This window comes from Bufo gargarizans, chromosome 2 (genome assembly GCF_014858855.1).
Source record: "Bufo gargarizans isolate SCDJY-AF-19 chromosome 2, ASM1485885v1, whole genome shotgun sequence".
Taxonomy (NCBI): Eukaryota; Metazoa; Chordata; class Amphibia; order Anura; family Bufonidae; genus Bufo; species Bufo gargarizans.
This window is the reverse complement of record NC_058081.1, coordinates 599513568-599528735: the sequence shown is the minus strand read 5'-3', so window position 1 is coordinate 599528735 and position 15168 is coordinate 599513568. Positions and strand designations below refer to the sequence as shown.

General features: G+C 45.9%; 1 protein-coding gene across 7 annotated transcripts in view; it reads right to left on the bottom strand.

Annotated features, from left to right (window-relative positions):
* MIB2 (MIB E3 ubiquitin protein ligase 2) overlaps positions 1–15168 on the bottom strand; it is a 111297-nt gene that overhangs the window by 73708 nt on the left and 22421 nt on the right. The window contains exon 2 of one of the 7 annotated variants that reach the window (XM_044281918.1): positions 10709–10826. The exons of 2 other annotated variants lie outside the window; for them this stretch is intronic. Coding sequence is in view for 4 of the 5 variants with exons in the window: in XM_044281920.1 (XP_044137855.1) it covers positions 10709–10711 (3 nt within the window). In the remaining variant the exon portion in view is untranslated. Of the gene's footprint in view, positions 1–10708; positions 10827–15168 lie in introns of those variants that run through there. 4 more of the 7 variants (XM_044281920.1, XM_044281915.1, XM_044281921.1 and 1 more) reach the window with 4 other exon arrangements.

The window sequence follows — 15168 nt, the reverse complement described above, 5'->3', positions numbered from 1 at the left end:
ACATCTAAAATTAACCTGTAAAAAACAATAAAGAATAGTAACAAAAATAGCCGTGCAGGGCCGACCGTCCCCTAGAGCATCCCAACAAAAATGCAAGACCTCATTTTGCTTTTAATCCAGAAAATCAATATAAAAAAAAAAACAATAAGAGGAAATTAGGTTGAATCCAATCCAGGGAGGAAAGTCTTCTCCGTAACCAAGACGGAAATCGAAACTAAAGGTATTGCCCAGACAGACGGAGGGGATTAAGAAGGAAATGAGATTGAGACCTTGCAGACTGCCAAGGTGAAGACCCAGTTCACACTTCACATCCATAGAAGGTGGAAATTTTCAGGATAGGTCATCAATATGAGAACAGCGGGGGTCTGACTCCCAGCATCCCTGCTGATCAGCTGTTTGAGGAAGCCTCCTTAGAGCTTACATGGGAAAGCATGTGGCTAGCATTCGCTAGCGGTTGCTGGGGCCGAGCTGCGCCTAGGACATGTGACGTCACATGTCCTAGGAAGAGGCCTAAGTGCTCACAGAGGGCTGCAGCCTCTTAACAGAGCTGATCTGCAAGGATCCTGGGAGTTGGACCCCCGCCAATCTGATATTGATGACTTGTCCGGAGGAGAGACCATCAATGTGTGAACCCTGGAAAATCCCTTTAAACTGTACTAAGAAGCAAAACATTACACCTCCTAACATAACCTAATAATCAGAATAGAATTCTAAGAATGCCATTATGCCAAGAACAAAGATTACGTCTCCCATATTAAACTTTATACGGAAAACCTTACACCTCCCAACATACATTATCTGATTATATAATACACTCCATATTTACTACAATATATAATGCAGACACTTCATAAACCCAACACGACCCGTCCACTGGAAATACCCATAATACAGTTCTGACTACACCTCCCAACATGACCGTCCACTGAAAATACCCATAATACAGTTCTATTACAATATACAGGCATGGCTCCTTTTAAGGAATGGGGGGATTCAAAAGGAACAGACGTCGTCCTCTCCTCTGTGTCATCAGTCACCGGTGTGCGCTCTTTGCAGTGGCGATTTCTTCACCTTCACTAAAAAACTTCAACTTATATGAGACAAAATAGGAATTTCCAATAGTGAAGCACTGCCCAACAAATAACCCAGTATACACCAAGTCCTACTTATAAAACTGTAGTCACAATGTGCGTACCATCATCATTCCCTGACTCATATTCCCTCAATCCAGCTTTTCTGCTCTTGGTTTCACTGATGCCTTTCCTCTGAAAAGACAGAATATCTCCAATAGCGAAGCACTATCAGGTTACAGACAAAGCGCTTTAATTCTACTTACAAGATTGCAGTCTTAAAAATTACATAAACCATCACAGGTCTACCCGACCCAGGTTTTGCTTAAGCTTCCTCAGGGGTTTCAAGCTTTATCTTCCTAAGGGGTTTGCAAAAAAAAAAAAAAACCCAGAGGAAGTTAAAGCGAATCCTGGGTCAGGTAGACCTGTAATGTTTTATGTGCACTTTTAAATGACCAAAATCCTGTAAGTAGAATAAAGTGCTTTGAGTGTTTGGGAAGCCGTGTGTCAGACGGCCGTGTGACCTATTGTCAGGACAGGACATCAATCTAAAGACCAGAAAAACACATTAATCAAGAATATGTTACAGTAAGAAGCGCCAAATTTATTAAGTTTGGAGCTATAATTTATTCCAGTTTATGGTGTAAATTATAGTAAACACTTGGGGCTGTTGGAGGCCCCTCTTCATTCCATTAAGCCCAACCCGCTTTTTAGAAAAATGGGATTATAAAAATGAAAAAAGTTAAAAAAGTTTATGTTAAACTGGCATGTGCAAACATTTTGCAACTTTGTTTAGGGCAAACATTTGCCACAAAAATTCTCCCTGAAGTGCCATGGGTTCCCAATAGTCCTCTACATCTGCCAGCTAGAGGCATTATGCCAGCCACCTCGAACACCTGCGGCCCTGAATGTTTGTTCCAGACGGTTTTCCTGGAAAGTCCTTTGTGCTCCTCTACTTGTCCCTCTGGAGATCACATTCGAGGCTCACAGTCAGGCTTTGAGTCAGCCAAGAGGTGCATGTGCTGGATGACAATGGAGAAAATAAAGCGTCTACAATGCCAGGGATTACATATTAGTAGCCTGCACTTATGCAGCAGTGGGGTGGATGCCCTATGGGGTTCAGGTTGATACCAAGCCAATACAATGGGTGCAAATTAGACAGCATTATGAATATACACTGGTATGCCAAAAGTGCCTGAAGGGGTTTTCCAGGGAGATTTATTTTAAGAATATGAGTCAGAAGGGAGGTAAAAATAAAAAATGAATCCTTTACTCGCCTCCACCAATCCTGTGACACTGATCTGGCCCCCCTTGCTATCTGCTTCCTGGTCCCAAATGCCAGGAAAGGCCTAAACAGCCAGTGATTGACTTGAAGGGGGCTTTCCTGGCAATTTCCAGGGTGCCGAGTTGGAATAGGGAAGAGCAGTGAGGACACCAGCAGAAAGTAAGCAGAGATCTCTTTTACCCCTATTCTTAATAAAGTATTCTCCCTGGAAAGCCCCCTTAATTGGGTTAGGATCTGGGGCCTTTCCCATTTACTGTAATCTGGTTGGCCTTATAGGGAGGAGAAGACCACAAGAAGCAAACAACCCATTCTCATACTGCAGATTTCTTGCAACTAGGAGCCCCGGGACCTGCTGCCATCTGCCGTGGGGCCACAATCTCTACAGAGCGGCTCCTCCACTGCCAAGTGCCACACTGCATATTGCCCTAGGCATAAGGGAGAAACCCAATCAAAAGACCCTCATTAGTTTCTCATTCAAAGGAAACGTATCAACAGAAAATGCCACATTAATCAAATCAGAATTTTTGAATTCTTATTATAAACTTTTTTTGGTCTTCTTTAAATTTTCGTCCGGGATTCCTGCTGACAGCATGACGTCATTGGTTGCTATGACGCCGTACGCTTCATGCAGCCGCTGCTGTACAGTAATACACTAGTATACTGTTCTAGAGCAGAAAGAGCTGAGAGATTGATATATAGTTTTATGGGAAAAGATTCTGTTAAAAATGGTTATTTATACATTTACATCTCTGCTCTTTCTAAACGTAAGAACACCTCCGTGAACAGCTACCAGTACATAAGGGAGGTGTTTAGCGACAGCTATCTATGTATTACACAAAGAATGCTATCAATCATTGATAACATTTATAAGTGCAGGGAAAGGATAGAGAGGAAACAAAGCAACAGCATTTTCTGTAGATTTCTGTGGGCAGTACCACTACTGACTCATTAAAGGGTTTCTGTCACCCCAATTTTTGCTATTAAACAGGCTGACATTCTAGATGTGAAAATGTCACCTGAATTTAACTCTGCATTTCTTTTTTAAGTATGCCCCTGTTTTCGAGTAATTTTTACTTTTATTATATGCAAATAAGCCTCTAGAAGCATTGGGGTTGTTGCACCTGCTCCTAGAGGCTCCGTTCACCCACCTCATTTCCACGCCCTTCTGTTTTGATTGACAAAGTCAGGCCAGCGTTGGTTCTCCTGCTGGCCGCGTCTGCTGTGTAAATCTCGTGCCTGCGCCGTCCCATTCAGTATTTGGCGCAGTGGGAAGGCCAGCTGACGGCTGGTTTTGTAGTCTTTGCGTGGCCATTAAAGGATTTCTACCACTTCGGTTTCACATAATTAGCTTTTAGACACTAGCGATCCGCTAGTGTCTGCTCTGCCAAACAATCCTAATATAATAGCTTTTGGGGCAGCCGTTTCGCTAAAAAAAGAACTTATATTGATATGCTAATGACCCTCTAGGTGCTATGGGGGCGTCATTAGCACCTAGAGGATCGGTCTACCTTCACAAGATGCCGCCGCCCAGCGCGTCCCTCCAGCCCGCCCATCTCCTCCGGAATGCGATCAAGCGGACGAATTCTCGCGCATGCACCGTGCGCGTCTGTATTCGGCGCATGCGCAGTGAATGTCCGACCGCTTCCCTGCTCAGACATCTCCACTGCGCCTGCGCCGATGACGTCACAGTGCTCCATCGGCGCAGGCGCAGTGGAGATGTCTGAGCAGGGAAGCGGTCGGACATTCACTGCGCATGCGCCGAATACAGACGCGCACAGCGCATGAGCGAGAAGTCGTCCGCTTGATCGCATTCCGGAGGAGATGGGCGGGCTGGAGGGACGCGCTGGGCGGCGGCATCTTGTGAAGGTAGACCGATCCTCTAGGTGCTAATGACGCCCCCATAGCACCTAGAGGGTCATTAGCATATCAATATAAGTTCTTTTTTTAGCGAAACGGCTGCCCCAAAAGCTATTATATTAGGATTGTTTGGCAGAGCAGACACTAGCGGATCGCTAGTGTCTGAAAGCTAATTATGTGAAACCGAAGTGGTAGAAACCCTTTAATGAGCACCAAATAAACAATTTGGTTCTAATGAGTTTATATGATCCTGCTACAGCTGCACGGTATTCACTGGGAAGTTGGCAGTGCAGCTCGGCCACGCCATGTGGCTGTACCCTTATACTGCCAGAAGCCAAGGTAAGGCAGAAGACCAACACCATAGGCTGCAATAAGACTCTTTATGTCAGTCTATGGTCTCTGAAGGAGCCGTAGTACTCAATCATTTCTTGGAGACTGTAATCTATGAAACACACACATTCTGCTGTACGACCTATGCAGGCAAAGCAGGAAGCATGTGTCTGCTTTAAATATGGCTGCCTCCATGGAAACCTAAAAAAAACAACAAACAGCTGCCAACCACAGCAGCCCAACACCCCTGCTGTAAGGCTGAGCCCCCTTGGCTCTGAGCAACATCAGCCCACAGGCACAGCAGAACAGCAGCACTGCCCTGTGTGAACAGATCCCACCTGTCATCTGACAGTAGGGCTACTGCTGAGCTGCTGGGTCTCGCCACCTGCAGGTGTGTGCTGCCGCGTCTGTGGTTGCCACGTGCGCCAAATTACAGTAGGGAACACCTTGACATGGTGAGTGGGCCTATGACTTCTGATCAAGACATATACTAATTGCCTCATGTTCACTGCCATAAATTCAGCTTTGCAGGAATCGATCAATACATGGTATGTGCCTGTGTGATCCAGGTCTCATTCTATACAGTTTGGTACTTTATTATTATGTGTTCTATTTGCTGTTGATGCCACTATCATTTTGTGAAGGTCCCATATAACAGTCCTGGAGGTTTTACTGTCAGGTTTTTAGAGTAAAGATCAGGACCAAAGAAGACTATGAAGGACTAGGAGGCAGTGGAGTTGGGGGTGTCAAAGGAGAGTGACCTTTGTTAATATGTCAGTAGCTGGCGGTATCGAAGTGTAGATTCACAAGGCCGGCCACGTGCTGCGCAGTTACATCACGCCACACATTATAGCTGCACAGCAGAGCACGCCTATGGAGACCTTTAATCCTCGTTACAAATAAGAAGGCAAAACAAGCATTACAGGGATTGGCCGTATAATACTCCTTTGCTGACACAGGCCATGGAGGGAGCAGCACTGGGTTATCGAGACCGGTTACAACAAAAGCATATGCAACTGAGGACAGAGGGGTTTAAAAACCAGTTGCCCGGAATCGTACTAGTGTCTGAATTGGCATTTTTTTACTTGTGCTTTTAAAAAAAAATTAAATATATAATATACACATATACAATTGTGCCGTATCTATTGTTGATTGTTATAGATTGTTGATTGTTATGTGGGCACATGTACATCACAGAGGGGTCTCCCCGATCAGGTCCCCCTCCATTAGTGGACAGCCAGCAACAAGCTAGTCCTTTTTATTTGCGGACTCAAATTAATCTCTGTGGTCGTCGTGTAATAACCAATTTGCAACTATGGCAAATCAATGGTGTGCTGGGGGTCTTGGGAGGCAGGCCTGAACTGAAGGGGTTGTCTGTGATGAGACAACCTAGTTAAAGTGGTTCTCCATAAGAACAATAGAACAAAAAATGATTACTGAGTATTATGGCTCCCAATGTATACACTCCATGGGGAATACAATTCTGATGGTGGTGAGCCATAATGCAGACAATACACACAAGAGCACCATCAGCAAACAGGGAAAGTTGTGAAGCCATGTACAACCGGCCTCCTCTTCTATAGACAAGCATAGCGTGTCTTGGGCCCGCCCTGAGTGCACTTAAAGGGATTCTGACAGCCCGATTTTCCAAACTGAGCTTTTCGTATTATCATATTAGCCTCCAGTATCTAATTAAAAATATACTAGTTTTACCCCCACCTGTCGTTTCATTTTTGATAAAAATAGGTTTTATGTATATGGTAATTACCTTCTTAACGTGCCCAAGGGGCTGTCCCTCTGGCCGCTTGTGCCTCGCCGTGCCCCTGATCTCTGAGCCCAGCGCTGCCCCGCTGTTAATTTAGTCACTCCTCTTTGGCATGCTGGCGCACTGATCACACTCTATGAGGCTGCTGCCAGGACACCGCATGGGCCGGACATGTGTAATATTGGCGCACTGAGAAAAAAAAAAAGCCCGGAGAGGAGTGACAAAATTAACAGCGGAGCGGCGAACCAATACATCAATCAAGAGGAGCGGGGCGGGCAGAACGGGGGACCTGGGTGGGATAAAGGGTGAGTGGACGGAGCCTCTAGGTGCTGAATCTACGCCCACATAGCACCTAGAGGCTCATTAGCATATTATACAAGCGTGTATTTTATCAGAACGGCTGCAGGAAGAAATGTCAAAAACATACTGTTATATAGTGCGGACATCAGCGCATCGCTATATCAGTCCGCTACATAACAGTATTTCTGGTGGTAGAACCCCTTAAAAGTACTTTTCTCCAGAATGAAGGAGAGGATCACTAAGTGAAAAGGTAGCATTACATTCAGCTCAGCTAGACCTACAAGACATTGTGCCTGGTGAACAGTGAATTTCCTGGTAACAGAATCCCTTTGAGGGCCTAAGCATTAAAGGGGTATTCCAAATCTACAATGTAATGGCATATTGCTAGGTCACTTTATAATCAGAGAGGATCTGAGCTCTGGATACCCCCCTGATCCGGAGAATGGAGGGGCCGCAGCACATGTATAGTGCATGGGGCCACATATTCCCTGCACAGTGGGACAGCTGGGCCTTGATGTGCAGGGAAGACATGGAAGGTGAAACAGCACTGCAGGCCTATTCATTCTCAGGAGCAGCGGAGCTACCTGAGGTCGGACCCCCCATCAATAAAAAGTGTGAATGCATAGCTCAGTGATATGCCATCATTTTACACAGTAAGATGGAAGCACCCTTTAAGTCACTGGCCGTGCTGAGGCCCCGGGGTAGTATTGTGAGCCTGTTCCCACTTTCCCACCAATTGATCCTGCAATGATATGGGGCCTGTCAGGCCTACCATAGGTCCTTTTGGGAAATCCATGTGAGCTCACCACAAATGACGTCATGCTTCACACGCAATGACATCACGCTGTCTTTATAAATGAAGTGTTCATTTCTATGTCGGCTCTATGCCGCTGCAAACACTGCCATCTTGAAGGCGTTCCGACAAGAAGGCCTCAGTTATTCTATTTATCGCCTGTTTATGTCACCTACATATTGTGAAGCGCTGTACAGAGATGACAGAGACTCACATCAATCCCTGTCCCTGGTCACAGGGGACAAAATGCAAACTTCAAAACTCCATATAGCGCTACTATACTCTGCAGCGCTTTACAGACATTAGCATCACACTGTCCCCAGCGGGGATCACAATCTAAGGTCCCTATCTGTACGTCTTTGGAGTATGGGAGGAAACCAGAGGACCCGGATGAACCCCACACAAACACGGGGAGGACATACAAACTCCATGCAGATGTTGTCCATGGTCGGATTTGAACCTAGGACCCCAGCGCTGCAAGACACCAGTGCTAACCACTGAGCCATCAACGGGAGGGGGGGGGGGGGGGGGGGGGGATTTATTCAGCCCTGCACTCCACAATTTGGTCTTCAAAAAGTCGCAAAATAGGACTATGCAACTTTTTGGCCTTTTTTTTGGTTACACAAATGTTTTGAGCATTTTTACACTACATTGTGTGACATTTGATAAATCTGGCACAAATTATGGCAACACAGGCTCCTGGAAAACTGACTTCAAGAATCCCCTCGTGATAATCTCCCCCAAAGTCTCCAGGATGAGCACCATTAGATAACCAGTGACCTACCTGACATCACAAATTACAACATACATAGCCGACCACAAACACACAAACTCAAAGCAATAAGCCAATATTACCATTCAATGTATTCACCCTGATAGAATCAACAACATTAACCCTATAGCACCTTGAGAGCAGCACTCATTGCTCTGATACTACTGCTCTGCTCCTCTACTGCTCTCTTACCGTCCAGTTGTGATTGGTGAATGCAGAAGAGGCGAGCAGATATTAATACGCCGCTGTTGTCATGCTCCCCACATCAGGAGCGTCAGAGACCGCAGCACCAGGGACATGGAAGCTCATGGGGCACCAGGGACATGGAAGCTCGTTCGGTCCCGCAACTCCACATTAGCTGATGGACAACAAGATAATGCAGAACACGAGAACAGGAGACCAGCAGCAAGCAACACCAACCTCAGACTTTGGTCTCACCGAGGACACGGGAGGGAGACCCTCAGGGCAGCGATTCTATTGTCCAGTAGCAGCAGTTTATAGAGGCAGCAGACTGGGATGTGCCTGTGTACCCAGTGCGGGGCCCAGCAGGAGCTGCTGGCTGATACACAGATGTCACAGCATGACTGACTTCCAGATACCCCTCCTCTCATTGCCAATGCAAGTCCTGGAGAGAGCAGGCGGAGCGGAGAGGATGCTGCAAGCACCAGGAAACAGGAGGCTGCATGAGGGGTCGGGTCGGGTTCACACACGGGCAGTCGTGGCCAAGGAAAAGCATCACTGTCACACTATATACAGTATATAACACTATAGACAGGACCCTGTCACACTATATACCATATATAACATTATAGACGGGACACTCACTATATACTGTGCACTATGTACAGGACACTACAGTATACTATATCACTATGTACACAGTATAGACAGTACATTATCACACTAAGTACAGTACACAATCACTATGTACTCCATGACCAATATATACAGTACACCAATGTTCATAACGCTATCACACCACACACTACAGACAGGACACTCAATGTACACTATATACCAGTGATGGCGAACCTATGGCACGGGTCCCAGAGGTGGCACTCAGAGCCCTCTCTGTGGGCACCCACACCCTGGAAAAAGTCTATGGTGTACCAATATGTCGTAGACTTTTCCTGCCATTCAGCAGCGCAGTTCGCACTATGAACAGCACAGGCAGCGCACTGAATGTAGGCAGGCTATTGTAGATAAATGATAAAGTACATGGAAGATATTCTATATTGGACTGTAGTATTCAAGGTAAATTTCTGTGTTGGCACTTTGCGATAAATAAGTGGGTTTATGCTGCAGTTTGGGCACTCTGTCTGTAAAAGGTTCACCATCACTGCTATATACAGTATGCCATTACACACAGTATACAGTACATTACACTATACAGTAGACTCACTATGTACACTATATACAGTATGCCATTACACTACATGCAGTACACTATATACAGTATACCCTCACACTACATACAGTACACTATATACAGTATACCCTCACACTACATTTAATACACTATGTACACAATATATAGTACGCTACTACACCAAATACTTCAGACTATGGACCTGTACAGTACGCCCCACACACCACACACACAATGTACACTATATACAGTACGCCACACACACCACACAATGTACACTATATACAGTACGCCACACACACCACACACACAATGTACACTATATACAGTACGCCACACACATACAATGGACACTATATACAGTACGCCACACACATACAATGGACACTATATACAGTACGCCACACACACACACACATCATACAATGTACACTATATACACAGTACGCCACGCACACAGCATACAATGTACACTATATACAGTACGCCACACACATCATACAGTGTACACAATATATACAGTAGTACGCCATCACACTACATACAGTACATTACTACACTATATAGATAAAAAGAAAATAGACAGAAGAAAATAACACTTTTTTTCTGTGAAAGCAAGAGTCAGAACAAAAATGGGAGCTATGTGACGCCCCGTGCTTACTACATAGCATTTCATTCCAAGGGATGAAACACAGGCCGCCGCCTCCACAGCAAACATATCCCATTCTAGATCAGTGATCTCCAATCTGTTGCTATTCCGGAGGGTTTTTCACCCAGAATAGAAGGTTTAGGTGTTTTCTCCACTTTTAACAACCCTATTCTTTCTCCCTTAAAACTTGTACGGGTTTTTGCCATCTTTGACCAGGCCCCATAGAAGCCACATTGGCTGGCATCATTAACAATACACAGTTAATTGCCTGTAGAAAAAGGGCTGATGGGAGTTATCCATGCAAGCTGCCAAAAATCTCTGCTCCAGGGGAATGAAGATGGCTGCAGCTCCGAAAAGCGATTCTCATGAGAGGGTCCACAGCAGACACTGAGGCCCCCAGCTTCACTTGCTCTTTGTCGTCCCTTTATGTAGTAATCTCTAACCTGGCTCCTGAGTTGTTGAAAAACTGCATATTTCACCTGAAATCCTTTAGGGCATGCTGGGGGTTGTAGTCTTACCATTCCGCAAAACTCAGGATGAAGTAATGTGTGTAACGTCTCCTCACACTCCTCACTAATGTGTAGAAATCCTCCGCACGTCCGGAAGCCTCAGGCCACTCATTAATATTAATGCATGCTAGCAGGGAAATGAAAGGGGGGAAATATGTAAAGAGAGCACAATTAACTCTTCCTCCACCCACACTTTTTGTTCTCAATGGATTAATTCATTTGCAATGACAGAGTTGGAAAACATAGGATGATGAGACGGTGGCTTGTGGGGAGGGCTCCTCTGGTAGGTTCACTTACATGTAATTAGTGTAGCCACAAAACTTGGAAAACCGCAACATTTTTAACACAATTTTTCTAAAATTGCAGCAAACTATACTGCCCTGCGTGACCTTACTCTAAGGCTGGTTTCACACGGGCGTTGCGGGAAAATGTGCGGGTGCGTTGCGGGAACACGTGCGATTTTTCCGCTCGAGTGCAAAACATTAAAATGCGTTTTGCACTCGCGTGAGAAAAATCGCGCATGTTTGGTACCCAAACCCGAACTTCTTCACAAAAGTTCGGGCTCGAGATCGGTGAACTGTAGATTGTATTATTTTCCCTTATAACATGGTTATAAGGGAAAATAATAGCATTCTGACTACAGAATGCATAGTAAACTAGCGCTGGAGGGGTTAAAAAAAAAGTAATTTTTTTTTTTTATCTCCCCTTAAAGGGTTTCTACCACAAGAAATACTGTTATGTAGCTGACTGACATTAGCGATTTGCTAATGTCAGCACTACATAACAGTATGTTTCTAACAGTAGTTCCTGCAGCCGTTTTTGTTAAAAACATACTTTTATAGATATGCTAATGAGCCTCTAGGTGCTATGTGTGCGTCATTAGCACCTAGAGGGCTCCGTTCACTAACCATTTCAGCCGCCCATCGCGTCCCTCCAGCCCGCCCCGCTACTGTTGATTGACGTGAAACTTCTCAGTATCGAGTACCAATTCCCGCGCCTGCGCTGTGCGCTTCTGTATTCGGCGCAGGCGCAGTGAGTGAATGCCGCGCTCCTGGTGCCTGCTTCCTCATTGTAACGTAGTTGGCGCAGGTGCAGTGAGGAAGCCGGCGCCGGGAGAATACAGAAGCGCACGGCGCAGGCGCGGAATTGGTACTTGATACTGAGAAGTTTCACGTCGATCAACAGGAGCAAGGCGAGCTGGAGGGACGCGATGGCGGCTGGAATGGTTAGTGGACGGAGCCCTCTAGGTGCTAATGACGCACACATAGCACCTAGAGGCTCATTAGCATATCTATAAAAGTACGTTTTTAACAAAAACTGCTGCAGGAACTACTGTCAGAAACATACTGTTATGTAGTGCTGACATTAGCGCATCACTAATGTCAGTCAGCTAGATAACAGTATTTCTGGTGGTAGAAACCCTTTAATCCACTTGATCGCGCAGCCGGCATCTCCTTCTGTCTTTATCTTAGCCTTGTGTAGGAACAGGACCTGTGGTGACGTCACTCTGGTCATCACATGGTCCATCACACAATCTTTTACCATGGTGATTGATCATGTGATGGACCATGTGATAACCGGAGTGACGTCACCACAAGTCCTGTTCCTGCACAAGGCTAAGATGAAGACAGAAGGAGATGCCGGCTGCGCGATCAAGTGGATTAAGGTGAGTTCAATTATTATTATTATTATTTTTTTAACCCCTCCAGCGCTATTTTACTACGCATTCTGTATTCAGAATGCTATTTTCCCTTATAACCATGTTATAAGGGAAAAAAATAATGATCGGGTCTCCATCCCAATTGTCACCTAGCAACCGTGCGTGAAAATCGCACCGCATCCGCACTTGCTTGCGGATGCTTGCGATTTTCATGCAACCGCATTCATTTCTATGGGACATGTGTTGCGTAAAAAAACGCAGAATATAGAACATGCTGCGATTTTCACGCAACGCACAAGTGATGTGTGAAAATCACCGCTCGTGTGCACAGCCCCATAGAAATGAATGGGTCACAATTCAGTGCAGGTGCAATGCGTTCAACTCACCCGTGTGAAAGAGGCCTAAAGGTGCATTTACATGTGCTGACCGAGCAGGCAAGTATCGGGAAGAGACCGCTGTTTCTTGATAACTTCAGTGGAGGCGAGAGCTCCTTTTACATGCAGCCATCACCTCCACTGTATCGTCTTCATACAGGTTCATCGTTTCCGTCCAGCAGACACACGTTTACAGGGCACCATCTGCTGCCCGGAGGGGTCTGCACTAAAGATCTTTTCACCCGATCCGCGGGTGACCTGCGGCACCTTTACAGAGGCTGATGAATACCTCTTCCCTGTCCTAATAGCTGTTCACAGGAAGTGAAAAAAAACCCAAATATATACATTTCTAAAGGATTCTTTTCCAACAAAAATATATATCAATCTGCTCAGCTTCTCCTGCTCTATAACATGGTGCTTTCAGATTGCACTGCATTTTGTGGTGACGGGTCCTCTTTAAAAGTAGTTATGCTACTAATAATACTATTCAAAGGATAGGGGATAAGTGTTGGATCACTGGGGTTCTCACCTCTGAGACCCCCAGCGATCACAAGAACAGGGGTCCAACAAGTGCCGCCTAACTGGCCTGAATGGAGCAGAGGGGCGCCTGTGTGTCCACTGCTCCATTCACTTTTATGGAACTGCTGAGAGCACCTTAGTTGGCAGTCCCATAGAAGTGAATGGAGCGGTCGACATGCACACGCACTGCCGCTTCATTCTCAAGGGGCAATTCGGTGCCACTTGCAGACCAGTTCCCGTGATCATTCGTGGTCCGACCACTGGGACAGGGGATAAGTGTTATTAGTGGCACAACCCCTTTAATAGAAGTTCATAGTACCAACTCGAAACAGAGCAGACAATGGGCCCCATCTATGGGCCAGATGATGGGCCCCATCTATGACGGCTACATCTCCACATATGCCTACTGATTGATTTGCAATAATGTATGAAAAATAGTTGGGTGAAGTCTGGAAGCAATATAGTTCCGGAATATCCAGGCAGCTAACGATGGGCGGACTACTTCAGTATGCTCGTCTTTTCCCTTACATCCTCCTAATGTACTGTACACTGTGGACCATTACATCTCCCGGCTAATTTCAGAGGATGACGTGGGCGGCCAGTGCTCATGAATATATTCAAATGTGCCCATATGTCACTGCAACTGCTCCTCTGTACGCCCTTCCTTGTAATGCCCACACAAAGAAGCAAGTAGTGAATAGATCCATGACTCGGGAACCTTGTTATATACCCTACATGGGCACCCTGAACCAGCTGCTGTTAAACTACAACTCTCCATTCACTTCTATGGCAGTTCCAAGAATAGCCACGCCAGAATAGTGCATGCTGGGAGTTGTAGTTCCACAATAGCTGGAGTGGCGGAGGTTGCTGACCCCCGCAATACAGTAGTTTAGTGTAGTTCTCGAGACCCCTCGGTATGCACTAGTGCCCTGTAATGCCTTACATCTCAGCTAAAAATAATGCTAAAAAAAAAAAAACCACAAACTTCTGGTCTAACCTTATGTCCACACAACAGCAGTGTGCCAAGCATGTACCAGTATTTTTCACTTTATAAGACACACTCCCCCCCCCCCCCACAAAAAAAAGTGTGTGTGTGGGGGGGATCATTTAGTGTGGGCGGGGCCGGAGCGTGACTGTGTGAGCCTGCCCGCTGTGTGCATAGTGAGTACTGCAGAGAAGCGATTACAGCTAGCTTAGCGGAGCAGCACTGCTAGGGGCTACTGCATACACTTTATATGTGATGGCTGGGATACTATAACTGGGGCCCAATGTAATGGGGCAGATCCCCCCATAACAGAGTCATCCACAGATTCCCCCAATAAGTTTCCTCCACAGATCCCCATAAGGCTACTTTCACACTTGCGGCAGAGGATTCCGGCAGGCAGTTCCGCCACCGGAACTGCGTGCCGAATCCAGTAATCCGGACGCAAACGGATGCATTTGCGAGACGGATTCGCATGTGCAGACAGCAAAACCGTTGTAAACGCGCGGGTGATGACTCCGCAGGAGAATGATTAACAGCGCTGCTCGGACCAGGTGTGTACACTACCTTCAGTTTACGATCTGTTTAGACCAAACATTTGTGTTGTGTTCACAGTCGAGCAGATGATTCCACTATAGTTGTCACAAAGTAATGCAGTCTAACCAGCTCCTTCAAGAAAGCAACATCACTACCAATTAAAAAGAGAAATTAAAGTGACCTTCCAGATGACCCCCTAGGATATGTGTGACAGTCACCTCATAATCTCTTTTCTCAGTAGTCTGTACTTCATAATCATTGCTGCAATGGAAGTCAGCTCTCTGTGCACGGATATCCTGGCAGGCTTGTGCTGATACACCGCAGCCAATCAGGCTGAACTGCAGGAGGAGGGAGAGAGCAGCAGCCTGAACCAATATAATGAGACAGGGGGGTGTGT